The following is a 15,209-nucleotide window of genomic DNA, read 5'->3' as shown; positions in this document are numbered from 1 at the left end:
GTGGTTGACAAATCACAGGCTGTGTCACATGACATCATTTCTTCTGGTGAATCTTGGGAGGACTGTTGTGATGTGGATGAGGAAGACAACATGGGGGAGACTATAACAACGGAGGGATACATGTTGGGTGTAATTACGTCCTGTGGAGCATCTTGAGAAGAGGGAATATCAGACTCATCTAACTCATCTAAAGTTGAAGAGGGAAGCAGAGGGAGGTTTGATGAGGGAATATCAGTCTCCCTCAACTCTTCTTCTCTTCTCTTTCTGTCCTGTGTTCTCTGTGAAGAAACCATGTGTGGTCTGTTGAGAGTGGAGTCAGAGGATGTGCTAGGAGATGGAGAAGGAGTTTCAGTGCTTGAGTGATGCTTGCCAGGTTCCAGTGGGTAGATTTGGGGTTGAGACTGAGACTGAATGGGAGGGTTATCACCAGGTGTGAAGGGAGGGTCAAACAGAGTCCCCTCAGATTTCTCCTCAGATATCTCTGTAGCATGCTTCACTCTTCTATTGTCTCTTTCTTCATCCAACTCTTTTGTCTCCTCTGGAGTTTCTTCTATCACTATGCCTCGTGTTCTAATCTCACTATGTGTCACTCCTCTCATAAGCTTCCACATTCTTCCAAAGAACACCATTACTCTGCTTTTTTCTTTCTTTTGACCTAAAGTGTCTACCATCTCACCTTGCCACACTTCTTCAGCTGTGGAGGAGGAGGCTGTGAGATGTCCTTTTTGCTTTACAGAGCTCCTCTTCTCTTCTTTTAATTTAGTCCCAGAGACAACATGGGAATGAGTAGTTCCCTAAAAAAGAGAAAAGGAAACTAAATCATGGACATTTACCTTATTAACCGCATTGACACACTAGTAAATGGCACTCAGCCTAAACAAAGCCGCACAGATAAGCATTAATAACCCCTAATAATACTTCAGATTATTCATTTTCCAAATTTATGTTCAAATCAGAACTAATCAGAATTAAGTCAATATTCCAGGGCGAAAACAACAGCTGTCTGCCAGGGTGAGAAGAGAAAAAGGAATGTATTATTTATACATTATTTAATGTATTATTTTAAAACCGTAGGAATTTATTCTGCTGACTTGTGTTTACTGTCATCTAAGCCTTTATGCAAACACTCTAACCTCAACATCTAAGCTTTTATATACAGACCCTAACCCCAACATCGTAGGTAGCATGTTTGCCCACAGACACTAAGTGGCCACAGTTACATGGACATCATGTATTCATTCAGAATGAACTCATTCCGAATAGAGGAATCCGTTCCACTCACCTGCATATGTTTACATGGGACCCGAATAAAAGTATTCCTGGTTTACATGACCAAAGCATTCATTCGGAATATAACTTTTGACATGCGCAAGTGGTTACCGCCTACGCCCGGGCATGGACCAGGGGCCACTACCCAGAGCAGAGCTTCCCCTGGTGGGCATGGGAGGAGGCAATAGCCCACTTGTGCTTCCGCGGCGGAGGTCTGTCGGTCGTAGGCAGGCCGGTAAGCAACGCACCGACTCCTGGCCAGGCAGCGTTGTATGCGGTGCAAGCCTGTGTTCCTTTGTTATCGCCGTTTTAATGCAAAAGCAGCAGATCTACAAGTTCAGACCAGTTTATTTTTTTGTATTGGTACCAGACACGGTAAAACGTAGGCTAGCCTATACGATTTGTCACATTTCTCATGTAGGTACGATGACTTCATCGCGCATTCGCACATGGTCATTATAATAATAAATAATAATACATAAACACCGGACCGCTCATGGTCATTATAATAATAAATGGAGAGAGAGAGAGAGAGAGAGCAACACTACAGTCTATGAAACAAGGCACGCTCATTTATGGCAAAAGTACAAAAGTATTGGCATCAAAATTAAGTAGAAAGTATAAGCTACTCATTATGCCGAGAGTCACGTTTTTCTTGTATTATTATGAAAAAGCTTTGAAACATGCTGTAACTCATTTACTGTGACGAAAACCCTCTTTCTGCGCAGAGTAGCGCGCAGCGCACACGGGTTGAATGCGGGGTCTGTCACCCTTAAACACAATCGCCCCGGATCAAAATCCAGCGACCATGGAGCAGCCGTGGATGGCCAAAAGGTCAAAAGGTGCGTGGGGCGGGGTGTTTTGGGACGACCGTCCCGGCTGCCCATGTAATGAATTGATGAAGTAAAACTCATCTGTTTTCGCTGCAGCTGCGCCCTAATAATGTTGTTTTCATTTATTTTTGTTCGCGTATGCTATTAGAATAATGCAGCTATTGCAGTATTGGGCCTTAACATGTGATTAAAATGTATATGTATTTGGCCCCTCATATTAAAAAAAAAAAAAAAAAAGATTTAAAATTGAAACTTGCAGCTGATCAATGCGTTTCTGCGTTTACGTGTGGAAAGGGATTAAAAAAAAAAAAAAAGATGTTAAAAACTGAGGACTAAAATACCCGTTTAGAAAAAGGCTTATTAAATGACGCTATAGAATAGAATCATTCATTTTATCCCGCAGGAGCGAGCGCTTCTCAGCACCAACCGTGGCCGAATTAGAGATTTGATAGGTCATTTTTGGACAATTGTGACAGCGCTACTAAGCACGGACATGTGCAAAGGAATGCATGTATTCCAAACAGAGAGGAGCGTTAGGAATAAAGTGTTTACATGGTCCATTCCGATTGGTATATCCCAATTCAAACGGTCTATACCACCCCTTCTCGGGTCAGACTGGAATGGAATATTCTATTCCAATTGACGTGTTTACATGAGCATTTCTATTCTGAATGAATTCATCCATTCATTCATTCCGAATAGAAGTGTATTCATTCCGAATGAAACTGTCCATGTAACAGCAGCCAGTGATGCTCTACAAGCAGAATGGGTTGAACCCATATCATAAGCTGTTAGCTGGGGGAAAATTGTTCATGCCAATCTAAGATATGAAGTGGTCCATGAAGAGACAGTAGAGAAGGTGTTTTCAGTCTCCTCCCACCAGTCATGATGAGAGGTACCTTTGCTTCATGCAAATATTTACCCATCTTTGCCATTTAAAAAATAATTGCTATAATGTTCTCCTATCATGTCATAGCCAGAATAGGGATGCTAGGGTTGCTTGTTACATCAACCACTGTTTGTTACTGCTTATCTCTACACATAAGCATTATGACGCTTGTAGATCTGCTATTTCCGGTGAAGAGATTTGGTGCAGAGGGAAAAGGGTAGGCTAAGGGACCAAGAATAGACCCCTGAGGGACCCCGTTCAATTTAGGTAAATGGGGTTACATTGTTGATGAAGCTCTGAGGATACTTGACATGTTTCCTGTTTTTTAACAATGTGTAGTTTTAAATTTCTCCATTTATACTGTAGTCATTGTGGAGATTAACAATGACTATATTATAGTCATTCATAGTTAATGTGTACTGTGGTCCTACTGGTTGGTCAGAGTGTTCAGAGGAGAGGAGACCTGGAGGAGATAATGTGAACCTCTGTGTACGTTGTGCTCTATCTGTCTGTCTGTCTGTCTGTCTGTCTGTCTGTCTGTCTGTCTGTCTGTCTGGCTGGCAAAAATAAACATCTGGAAACGTCATATTTACTGCATTGTATTGTATGTATGTGTGAATAAAAAATAAACTGAAATTGAAAAAGAAATAAAGACAAAAAGAAAAGTCAAAACTAAATAAAATCAGATGCTAAATGCCAAACTATGATTACCTTGTCCCCAGGAGGAAGAGGAGGTGTTGATGTCTGACTCATGGACTTCATCTCCATCTGACCAGACTGTTTCATCTCTACAGAAGAACAACAAACAAACATTCATTACACATGATGAGTATAGAAGACATGAGGTCTGATACATTGTTTTATGACTGTACATAAACATCACTGTAAACTCAAATAACCATATTCACACAGCGGCCATTTTGTTCTTACATCATACTTGGAGGTGGCCCCTCCCCCTCCAGTATGAAGTAAGAGTTAAATGGACACAGTGTGAACATGTTAGTTTAACCACATCAACCCTAGACCCACTATTCTGGACAGCTCATAATAGATGAACATTCTGTGAAGATGGGTGAACATTCTGCTAAAATAGCAGATGTATAAGCTCACCACGTGTCGGCTTGTAGATCAGCTAAGAGATTTGGTGTAGAAGGGAAAAAGGAGGGGACCAAGTACAGACCCCTGGTCGAGAGAGAGAGAGAGAGAGAGAGAGAGAGAGAGAGAGAGAGAGAGAGAGAGAGAGAGAGAGAGAGAGAGAGAGAGAGAGAGAGAGAGAGAGAGAGAGAGAGAGAGAGAGAGAGAGAGAGAGAGAGAGAAGGGGGGGGGCTGGAACCTTACCCATCTTCATCTGACTCTTCTTCTGCAGCTCAAACATCTTCTCTCTCATCTTCTCTCTCATCAGGTCATAGTATTCATCCTGTATTTCACACATCAACAGACAATGACAGATTGAAGCTACATCAAGTGTTAACACACTGTTCCTTAACCAGAGCTGACAACTCTCACAAAATGAACGTGAGACACACATAAATGACCCTCTTCACATGCACTCACACCACACATCATATTTATCACGCCGTCAAATCAGCCCAAGTGTTAAACTGTGTTAACTCATGCACCACTGAGACATCCACTTCTGCCGGCCTTTGAACGATAAAGTGAATTAAATTATTGTATCTGAAGTATCCCCACCAGTTAACTGTCGTGAAAAGCATAAATGTTAGGTGTGTGTGTGTGTGTGTGTGTGTGTGTGTGTGTGTGTGTGTGTGTGTGTGTGTGTGTGTGTGTGTGTGTGTGTGTGTGTGTGTGTGTGTGTGTGTGTGTGTGTGCGCGCGCGCGCGTCTCTTGTATGAAGGACGCTGCACACAATTACGCTCATGTCATTCCATTGATCATTACAGTGATAATCCCAGATGTCGCCGAAAGGAGGATCAACAGCATAGATCTTAAGATGAACTAATGTTCTATGCTCTACACATCCAAAATGTTAGCTGCCGGGTGTACCATGGAATATTTTCTATCCGGTCAAGTTTTTAAACTGAATTTGACAGACGTCTAATTATTTAGAACTCCTCTGTGTGTCATGCTGCGCTGCCAAGAGCAGGCAGTTAAAAGGGGGAGGGACCTTTGGATGTATGCGTGTGCAAAAAGAACAGATCTTCAAGCTAAAAACGCAATGTGTTGTGTTGTTTGCTTGTAGATCTGTTCTACAAGCTAACGAGAGAGAGAGAGAGAGAGAGAGAGAGAGAGAGAGAGAGAGAGAGAGAGAGAGAGAGAGAGAGAGAGAGAGAGAGAGAGAGAGAGAGAGAGAGTTATATTGCTGAGGTGAGTGATTAAAGGAATTTGACAATTTAGAATCATTTGCCGGGGTGGCAGTGGCTCAGGGGTAAAGTGGCTGGATCTTTTCGATCCCGGTCTCCCCCAGAGTTAGTGTAGAAGTGTCCTTGAGCAAGACGCTGAACCCCTAATTGCTCGAGATGAGCAGGTTGGTGTCTTGTATGGTTTCCTCCGCCATCGGTGTGTGAATGGGTTAATGTAATGCACAATCTATGTAAAGCGCTTTGGATAAAAGCGCTATATAAATGCACCATTTACCAGAATATTTTGTGCAGTCTGTCTTGACTTTATAGCTATCAGACTTTTATGGAAATCAATGTGAATATTGAATAGGAAACATATGGTGCAAAACATCAGTCAAGGTGAACCATCACCATCTCTACACAGGCTGTTACACTGACTCCTACTGTCACTATATTTATTATGACTGTGAATACACTCCAGTCATTCCCACATACAGTTTACACATTAAACTCCATTTGATACCTAAGTGATATATTCTAGTTAATTGCATGCACTCATAAAGATATATTAATGAGTGGTTATTATTAAAGATGGCTCTTTAATTGCTTCAGTCATCAAATCAATGTCTCTGTTTAGCTTGTTGATGGATGAAATTAAAACATTTACCCATAATGTTATGTTAGTAAAGCCTGTTAAAGTATCAAACTCCCTGTTAAAATGCACCAGAATACAGGACATTATATCTGTTTAAAAGACCCGCCACCAAAATGATCACACTCACACTATTAATCTACACCTACCACCAGTTTCTGCCTTAACCCATCTGTGTCACTTTTATTCAAACATATCAGATCTACAAGCTCATAGCGCGGCACCTAGTGCCGCGCTACGAGCTTGTGGATCTGATATGTTTTGAAAAATTGTGAAAATGTGTGCAAATCTTTGAATACTGTATATATTTTTTTAAAGTGAACATTTGTAACTCAAATCTTTGCTTCTGGGGGGTTCCTGGAACAAAATATTTTACAAATGTTTGTTTTAAAAAATATATATTTTCAAAGATTTGCACAAATGTTCTCGTTTTTTCAAAATTGAAGATCTACAAGCTCACTTGGTGCCGCGCAATGAGCTTGTATATCTGCTATTTTTTAATAGCCAAATAAATCTAAAAATGACACAGATGCGTTCCCGGTCTCAATGGGTTAAAATGACTTGATTTCATTATTGAGGGTTAGATTTGTAAAATGATAGCACACCCACCCAGTGCAACATACCAGCTTTACCTGGTTGGGGGATTACAACTGGTGCACTGGGTGCAACATTAAGTACAACAATGAATACAAAAATACATTTGGTGTGTGGTGGTGACTCCATGGGTCAATAAAATAATTATACTAATAATAATAATAATAATGTTTGCTGCACACGCCACCAAATCTCACTCCAAGGTTTTCTGAAAATAAGACTAAAAGACTGGACAGATGGTGACAATGGTATAAGCAACTAAGTACATTTACTCAAGTAATGTACTTAATTACAATTTTGAGGTACTTTTACTTTACTGGAGTATTTCCAATGTCCATTGCTTTTACTTCTAGTCCACTACATCTCAGAGGCAAATATTTAGCTTTATCTCCACTACAATTATTTTGAAAACTAGTTACTAGTTACTTTGTAGACTTTGATTATTACAAAACCACTTCAGCCTTATATACAGTACATTTCGGCCATTTGAAAATAACCGATCTACAAACTCACAATGTGTCAAAATATACGCATTGTGAGCTTGTAGATCTACTATTTTCAAAAAATACTAATTTGAAAACTTGAAATGGGACATTCTGTATAATGAGTACTTTTACTTTTGGTACTTTAAGTACATTTTGATGCCAATACTTTTATACCTTTACTCAAGTACATTTTGAATTCCGGACTTTTACTTGTAACAGAGTATTTCTATATTGCAGTATTGATACTTTTACTTAAGTAAAACATTTGAGTACTTTTTCCACCACTGGGTATAAGAGAACAGTTTAATGTAAGTAGAACACTGTTAACCTCATGAACCCTAGCTTCCCTATTCTGGGGAAAACATGCTGTGGAAATAGCAGATCTACAAGCTCACAATAGCGTTTAGATCTATAGAGGGGCTGTAGAGGGCTAAGAATAGACCCCTGAGGAACCCTGTTCAATTTAAGTATAAAGGGTTTATCCTACTATCCTACTATAATTCTAGTAACCTCTGTAGTGGTGGTGAGTACGTGAGTGAAGATACCCGGTTCTCCTCACTGGCTGGACCAATTGCTCTGATTTTGCACACAGCCATTGACCATTACCATCTGACCGCAACTGTGAAGCCCGTTTTTCAATTTCATCAAATCTCAGCTTCTTATTAGCGTTTTTGTGTCAAACACTGTCGCCATGGTTACGGGGCTGCCCAGCTATGGGACGAACTGCCTCCCGGGTTGCCAGATCATGTGCGCATATCCCCCCACGGATGCGCTGCGCCGACCGGGTATGGTCTAGTATTATTAATAAAGTTAAACTTCAAGTCCACAACGTGTCACATCATGAGGCATTGTGAGCTTGTAGATCTGCTATTTTCACTACTTTTGAGTGACACTCTTCTATGATGAAATGGGGCATTAAGTTATGGGGGGTAAAACGTGGAGATACAAGGTTTCTGCCCGACAACAACGATAATTAACCCTTTATACATAGTTGAACGGGGTCCCCCAGGGCTCTGAACTAGGCCTGATGCTTTATTCTCTCAACACCAAATCTGTTTGCTTAAAATAGCTGATCTAAAAGCTCACAACGGGTTGCATTGTGATGTACTGTATTGTAAGCTTAGATTGTCTATTTTCGTGGAATGTTCACCTCAGAATAAAGACGCTAGGGTTCATGTGGTTACCTGGCATCCCTATTTTAGACACATTTTTGTTTATTGTTTTGTTTTTTTATGTCATTGAATGATGAACAAATAAATCTTACACTCTACATTGTAGTTCATGTATTCATTAGAACATGTAAATAAATGTCATGGAGATAATATTAGGTTCTTACCTCACTGTTAGCTGACTCATATATATTCCTCTCTATGTTCTGAGCATCAGTCACCAGGTTAATGTCCTCAGCTGGGTTTCCTGTTACCATGTCCTCTACACTGCTCACCAACACACAGAGAATGAAAGAGACAAAGTCAGACATCAGATTCAATCATCATATAATAAGTGATAATAGTTCAGCTGGTCTGGGGTCTAGAAGATGGTGAGAACACATTGTATTGGTTCTGCTTTCTGTGTGATGAACACTCACAGCCAGCGGACATAGTAGTCACGGTGGCTCTGTGTGAAGTCTTTATGCCAAGACTTCATCATGTACCATGCAGAGAGAGGTAGGGCTATGATGGAGCTGAGAGAAATACAATGATAGAAAAAACAAAGGGACATAGAAAGAGGAGGGAGAAACAGTGAGAAACACATGTTATGATATTATGACATCATATTCTATAACATATGTAACTGTACAGTACACGTGGAAATATGACCTAACGGCAGGGCCGGCCCTAGGATTTTCATGGCCCTTAGCAATAGCAAGATTTGTTTTGGTGCCCCCCCTCAAACACCCCCATTATAAAATCATTATGTCATTTTTTATTGCATACTAAAATAATAACGCTAGTTGTTGGATAGGAGATACATGACATAATTACAATATGAAAGCCTAGTGGTTGTGGCCCTAAGCGACCGCTTATATTGCTTATAGCAACGGCCGGCCCTGCCTAACGGAGAGTGCTTGTGGTGTGTGTGTGTGTGTGTGTGTGTGTGTGTGTGTGTGTGTGTGTGTGTGTGTGTGTGTGTGTGTGTGTGTGTGTGTGTGTGTGTGTGTGTGTGTGTGTGTGTGTGTGTGTGTGTGTGGGTGGTAGCCTCCCACCACCAACCAAGGACAAAATAAAAGTAATAATAATGATATTAATAATGAAATCAAAGAAAAACTATTAAATGAAATCCTCCTCCTAAAGGATTTCTAACAAGGTGGAATTTACCATACAACATTTTGGATCAAAAATAGCAGATCTACAAGCTCACGTGTCACATTATGACATGTTGGGAGCTATTTAAAACATAAAGTGTGATTCATTTTGAAAAATACATTTAATTTAGTATTGATGTCAATACCTACGAGAAGACTGTCCGTCAAATAGGGTGGGTCACAAATAAATCATGTAAGTCTGGAAAGTAACTAGTATAAAGCTGTCAAATAATCACACTGTACTGGAGTAGAAGTATTACATTTCCGTACCCAGTACCCATCCTCATCAGCTTCTTCTCCAACAGCTCAGACATCTTCTCTCTCAGCAGGACAAGGTATTCATACTGTATTTCACACATCAACAGACAATGAGAGTCAAATTACATCCAGATGTTAACAGACTGTTCCTTAAGTATATTGTTATGCCAATACTTTTGTTCTTTTACTCAAGTAAAAAATGTGAGTACTTCTTCCATCACTGGGTAAAGTGAACAGTTTAATGTAAGTAGATTATACCCTTTGAACCCTAGCTTCCCTATTCTGTGAAAATAGCAGATCTACAAGCTCACACTGAGCTTGTAGATCTGCTAGTTTTAGTGAAGATTTAGTGTAGAGGGGGAAAAGTAAGGGACCAAGAATCAATCAATTTAAGTATATAGGGTTTAAATGGTTAATGAATCTGATCTACAAGCACGTTTCACATCATGTGAGCTTGTATATCTGATATTTTCCCTTCTTTTGAGTCTCTCTTGTATGATGAAATAGGGCATTAATGTATGAAAAAATACATACAGTACTTTTAAACATGGAGATATGAGGTTTCTGCCCGACAACAACGATAACCACTTTAACCCTTTATACATAGTTGACCGGGGTCCCCCAGGGCTCTGTACTCGGTCCGATGCTTTATTTTATTTTAATTTATTCTCTGAACACCAATATGTTTGCCTAAAATAGCTGATATAAAAACTCACAACGGGTTGCATTGTGATTCATTGTAAGCTTGTAGATCGGCTATTTCCGTTGAATGTTCACCTCAGAATAAGGATGGTAGGGTTCATGTGGTTACCTGGCATCTCTATTTTTGACAAATTAGTTTACATTTTAAAACATTTATTTTATTGTCTATTTATTTATGTCACTGAATGATAAATGTTAAATGTACTTAAAGTACCAAAAGTAGAAAGTACTCATTATGCAGAATGTCCCATTTCACACATTTTCAAATGTATAAAACGTATAAAAAATATTTTGTAAATAGCAGGTCTACAAGCGCATTGTGAGCTTGTAGATCTGCTATTTTCAAATGGTTGAAATGTATAAAGGGCTGACGTGGTTACTATATATATTTTGTAATATAATCAAAATCTACAAAGTAACTAGTAAATCCTTTCAAATAATTGTAGTGGAGTAAGAGTACAATATTTGCCTCTGAGATGTAGTGGAGTAGAAGTAAAAGTACTGGAAATTGAAAATACTTCAGTAAAGTAAAAATACCTCAAACTTGTAACTAAGTACAGTACTTGGGTAAATGTACTTAGTTACTTTACACCACTGCGGGTCGCGACGCCCCCGGTCCCACGGGCAGACTGCACAGAGCATAAAAGTTTTTATTCTAACACTCAATTCCATCTAAAATAAATAACTAGTCTACCTGTCCACTATTAATCTGTATGTAGCGTCATTGTTTGTTACAGCCAGACGGAACCCAAAAATCAAGAGGGAAAAAAAGAAAATAAGAAAAAAATAAACGTCCATAACCATACACCCAGTCACCTCTCTGGTTGTACCCACAGGTTATACCCAACCAGCCGATTATCAATTTATCATGACCGCTCATCTTGCTGATCCACCGTGGCCCGCTTGAACAGCCTGGTTACAAGTCAAGACACGCCCCCAAGACAGTACATACAAATGCTAGCTCTGTTTCCCTGTGAATACTGCAAAAACATTTGATAATAATGCAAAGAGTGCATAGCAAACACACTGTTGTGTAATTAAAACAGTATTTTTTTTTCCTTTATTATAGGAATTATTATGTGGACACAAATAGAATCACAATACAATTATGATTTTGTATTTATTATTTAGATTTATTATTATTATTTTCCACATGAATTAAATCTCAAAAGTTATAAGATCCTTCACAAGCGCTAATGGCATGTCTCTTATGATGCCCAGTGTCCACATACAGTAAAAACACATGTTTTTTCCCCCTATATTGATTTATATTATTTATGTGGGCTAGGCTACAGCTACAATCATAAACATTTTGTATATGATTACTGATATGATTGCTACTATGTAGGCCTATAGTCATTCCAGCTGCAGAAAATGTTCCACTCATATGAGCGACGTCTCGGAAGTTGTGCAATCGCCAGTTTCCAGAAGTAAAGCCACTAGAGAAACTCTGTTTATAACTTTAAATGTGCCTATGTCTGTTTTCTAAAAATGTATTTGGACATCCTTAGGGGGTATCTGAGAGATATGCGTCATTACTTTTGAAAGGAAAGCTCCCTGGTGTTTCCTCTTTAAGATTAACTAATGTTCTATGCTCTACACATCCAAAATGTTAACTGCCAGGTGTACCCTGGAATTTTCTCTGTCCGGTCAAGTTTTTAAAGTTAGTTTTTGTATTAACTGAATATGACAGACGTCTAATTATTTAGAACTCCTCTGTGTGTCATGCTGCACTACTAAGAGCAGGCAGTTAAAAGGGGGAGGGACCTTTGGATGCATGCGTGTAAGTCAAAACTGGAGCTTTGACTCAGAAGTGGAGCTTCATTGCCAACCCTCTTCCTAATATGGTAAGAAAAACTACAACTGCTCAAACAAGACTACACTTCCCAAGTGTAGCAGCAAAATGGCCGCTCATTAACAGATTGGGAGCACCTGAAAAGGGAGAGAGGTGCTCACTCAAACAAACAACTCCAGGGAGAAAGGAGACTCTAGAGAGGAGAGGGAAAAACTTCAAGTTTCCTACCAAGAAGTTAAGCCCAAAGACGCCAATGGTTGGTAGAATGTTTTATTTTACTTTGGTTTTGAGTTGCTGTTGAATGTATTTGTAATGTGTCTTAATGTGACATGTTTTAACTGCTAAATTAAGGAACACATTGCAAAGAGCATTGCAGCATTGACCTCGTTTTATTTTGAAAAGTATAAAATACAAAACAATACAATGTTACAAAGCTAAAATGCTGTACTTGATTTAAAACTACTAAAATGTAGAACTCATGAATTTGCCATGTTTTAAAAAAGGTTTAAAATGCCAAGTGAAAAGAGCTGATCTACAAGCTGGTGGATCAGTTATTTTTCTGAAGATGTGTCTTTATGTTATTTATATAATTGTTTAAAGACTCTGATTGTTTGGTCTAGGGGCTTTAATTGTTTTAAAACATTTAATTGTTTGGAACATTTATTGCTTTTAGACATTTAATCGTTTTAAACATTTATTGTTTTAAGACATTTATTGGGTTTGGACATTTATTGTTTTAAAGCATTGTTTTGAAACTTTAATTGTTTAAGACTTGTTTGAAACATTAATTGTTGAGACTTTAATTGTTTAAAACTTTAATTATTTAAAACTCTAGTTGTTTAAAAACTTTATTGTTTTAAAACTTTATTGGTTTAAAACTTTATTGTTTGAAAACACAAAGTGGTTTAAAAATGAGTTGTTTAAAGAGATGCTATGATTTGTTGTAAAATGGCAATGTTGCTAATCTTTGGTTTTCTGTGTTAAAGGTTTACAACCTAATGACTACTAATCTACTAACAGACCAGACCAATCAACAAGAGAAGCCAACCAATGTGAAACAAAGAGTTGGAAAAATAAAAAGTTGATTGAGTTTGGAACATTTGAGTTGCGTCCTTGTGTCCTTTGGAGCAAAACTAGGAAGGAACTTGACAATGCATGTGCAAAAAGAACAGATCTTCAAGCAAAAAACACGACACGTTGGTAGCTTGTAGATCTGTTCTGCAAGCTAACAAGAGAGCGAGTGAGAGTTCTATTAAAAAAGTGAGTGATTAAAGGGATTTGACCATTTAGAATAATTTGTGCAGTCTGTCTTGGCTTTATAGCTGTCAGACTTTTATTGAAATCAATGTGAATATTGAATAGGAAACATATGGTGCAAAACATCAGTCAAGGTGAACCATATGACCAATAGGAGAGTAAGAGTCACCATCTCTACACAGGCTGTTACACTGACTCCTACTGTCACTATATTTATTATGACTGTGAATACACTCCAGTCATTCCCACATACAGTATACACATTATACTCTATTTGATACCTAAGTGATACATTCTAGTTAATTGCATGCAATCATAAAGATATATTAATGAATGGTTATTATTAGAGATTGCTCTTTAATTGCTTCAGTCATCAAATCAATGTCTCTGTTTAGCTTGTTGATGGATGAAATTAAAACATTTACCCATAATGTTCTCATGTTAGTAAAGCCTGTTAAAGTATCAAACTCCCTGTTAAAATGCACCAGAATACAGGACATTATATCTGCTCTGTTAAAAAGACCCCCCCACCAACATGATCACACCCACACTATTAATCTCCACCTACCACCAGTTTCTTCCTTAACCCATTAAGACCGGGAACGCATCTGTGTCACTTTAGATGTATTTGGCTATTCAAAAATAGCTACAAGCTCTCTCGGTGCCGCGCTATGAGCTGGTATATCTGCTATTTTTGAATAGCCAAAGAAATCTAAAAATGACACAGATGCGTTCCCGGTCTCAATGGGTTAAAATTACTTGATTTCATTATTGAGGGTTAGATTTGGAATATTATAGTAAGTACTTTTACTTACTGGAGTATTTCCAATTTCCAATACTTTTACTTCTACTCCACTACATCTCAGAGGCAAATATTGTACTTTTACTCCACTACAATTATTTGAAAACTTTAGTTACTAGTTACTTTGTAGATTTTGATTATTATTACAAAACATACATTAACCTCTTCAGCCCTATTTACATTTGGCCATTTGAAAATAGCAGATCTATAAGCTCACAATGCGTCGCGATGCGACACATTGTGAGCTTGTAGATCTGCTATTTTCAAAAGATTTTAATACAGCAGATTTACAAGCTCATAGCGCGGCACCGAGTGCCGCGCGCGGCACCGAGTGCCGCGCTATGAGCTTGTAGATCTTTTTGACATAGATTTTTGACATATTGATAACTTGTGTGAGGGGACATTCTTCATAAAGAGTACTTTTACTTTTGGTATTCTAAGTACATTTTGATGCCAATACTTTTGTACTTTTACTCAAGTACATTTTGAATGCTGGACTTTTACTTGTAACAGAGTTTTCTACATTGCAATATTGATACTTTCACTTAAGTAAACAATGTGAGTACTTTTTACACCCTTGTAAGCCCTGTGTGGGATGGGCATCTTGTGGCGCAGGACACTATAATAAAACAAATGCTATTGATCTGTTTATCATGTTAAAACATGTCAGGCTCTTTATGTTCTTCAGGACTTGCTTACGCCAACATGTCCCATATAACTGTATGGGGATTTGTTGTGTTTTCTGCAGTGGTGTAAAGTAACTAAGTTCATGTACTCAAGTACTGTACTGTACATTATTTAGGTATTTTTTACTTTACTGGAGTATTACCAATTTTCAGTACTTTTACTATTACTTCTACTCCACTACATCTCAGAGGCAAATATTGCAATGGGACAATCTGTATAATGAGTACTTTTACTTTTGGTACTTTAAATACATTTCGATACTAAACTTTTATACTTTTACTCAAGTACATTTTTTAATTCCGTACTGTTACTTGTAACAGAGTATTTCTATATTGCAGTTTTGATACTTTTACTTAAGTAAAACATTTGAGTACTTTTTCC

General features: G+C 38.3%; 1 protein-coding gene across 1 annotated transcript in view; it reads right to left on the bottom strand.

The window, feature by feature from the left end:
- The window catches only part of LOC311038628 (uncharacterized protein), a gene marked incomplete at both ends in the record, with an annotated part of 234,156 nt that overhangs the window by 52,094 nt on the left and 166,853 nt on the right, over positions 1-15,209 (bottom strand). The window contains one exon of the mRNA XM_084048200.1: positions 9,598-9,671. Coding sequence (XP_083904326.1) covers positions 9,598-9,671 — 74 coding nt within the window. The remainder of the gene's footprint in view (positions 1-9,597; positions 9,672-15,209) is intronic.

Source organism: Gymnoscopelus microlampas, assembly GCF_963454915.1.
Source record: "Gymnoscopelus microlampas genome assembly, chromosome: 22".
NCBI lineage: Eukaryota > Metazoa > Chordata > Actinopteri > Myctophiformes > Myctophidae > Gymnoscopelus > Gymnoscopelus microlampas.
Note: the sequence above shows the minus strand (reverse complement) of the source record. Positions and strands in the feature narration are given on the sequence as shown.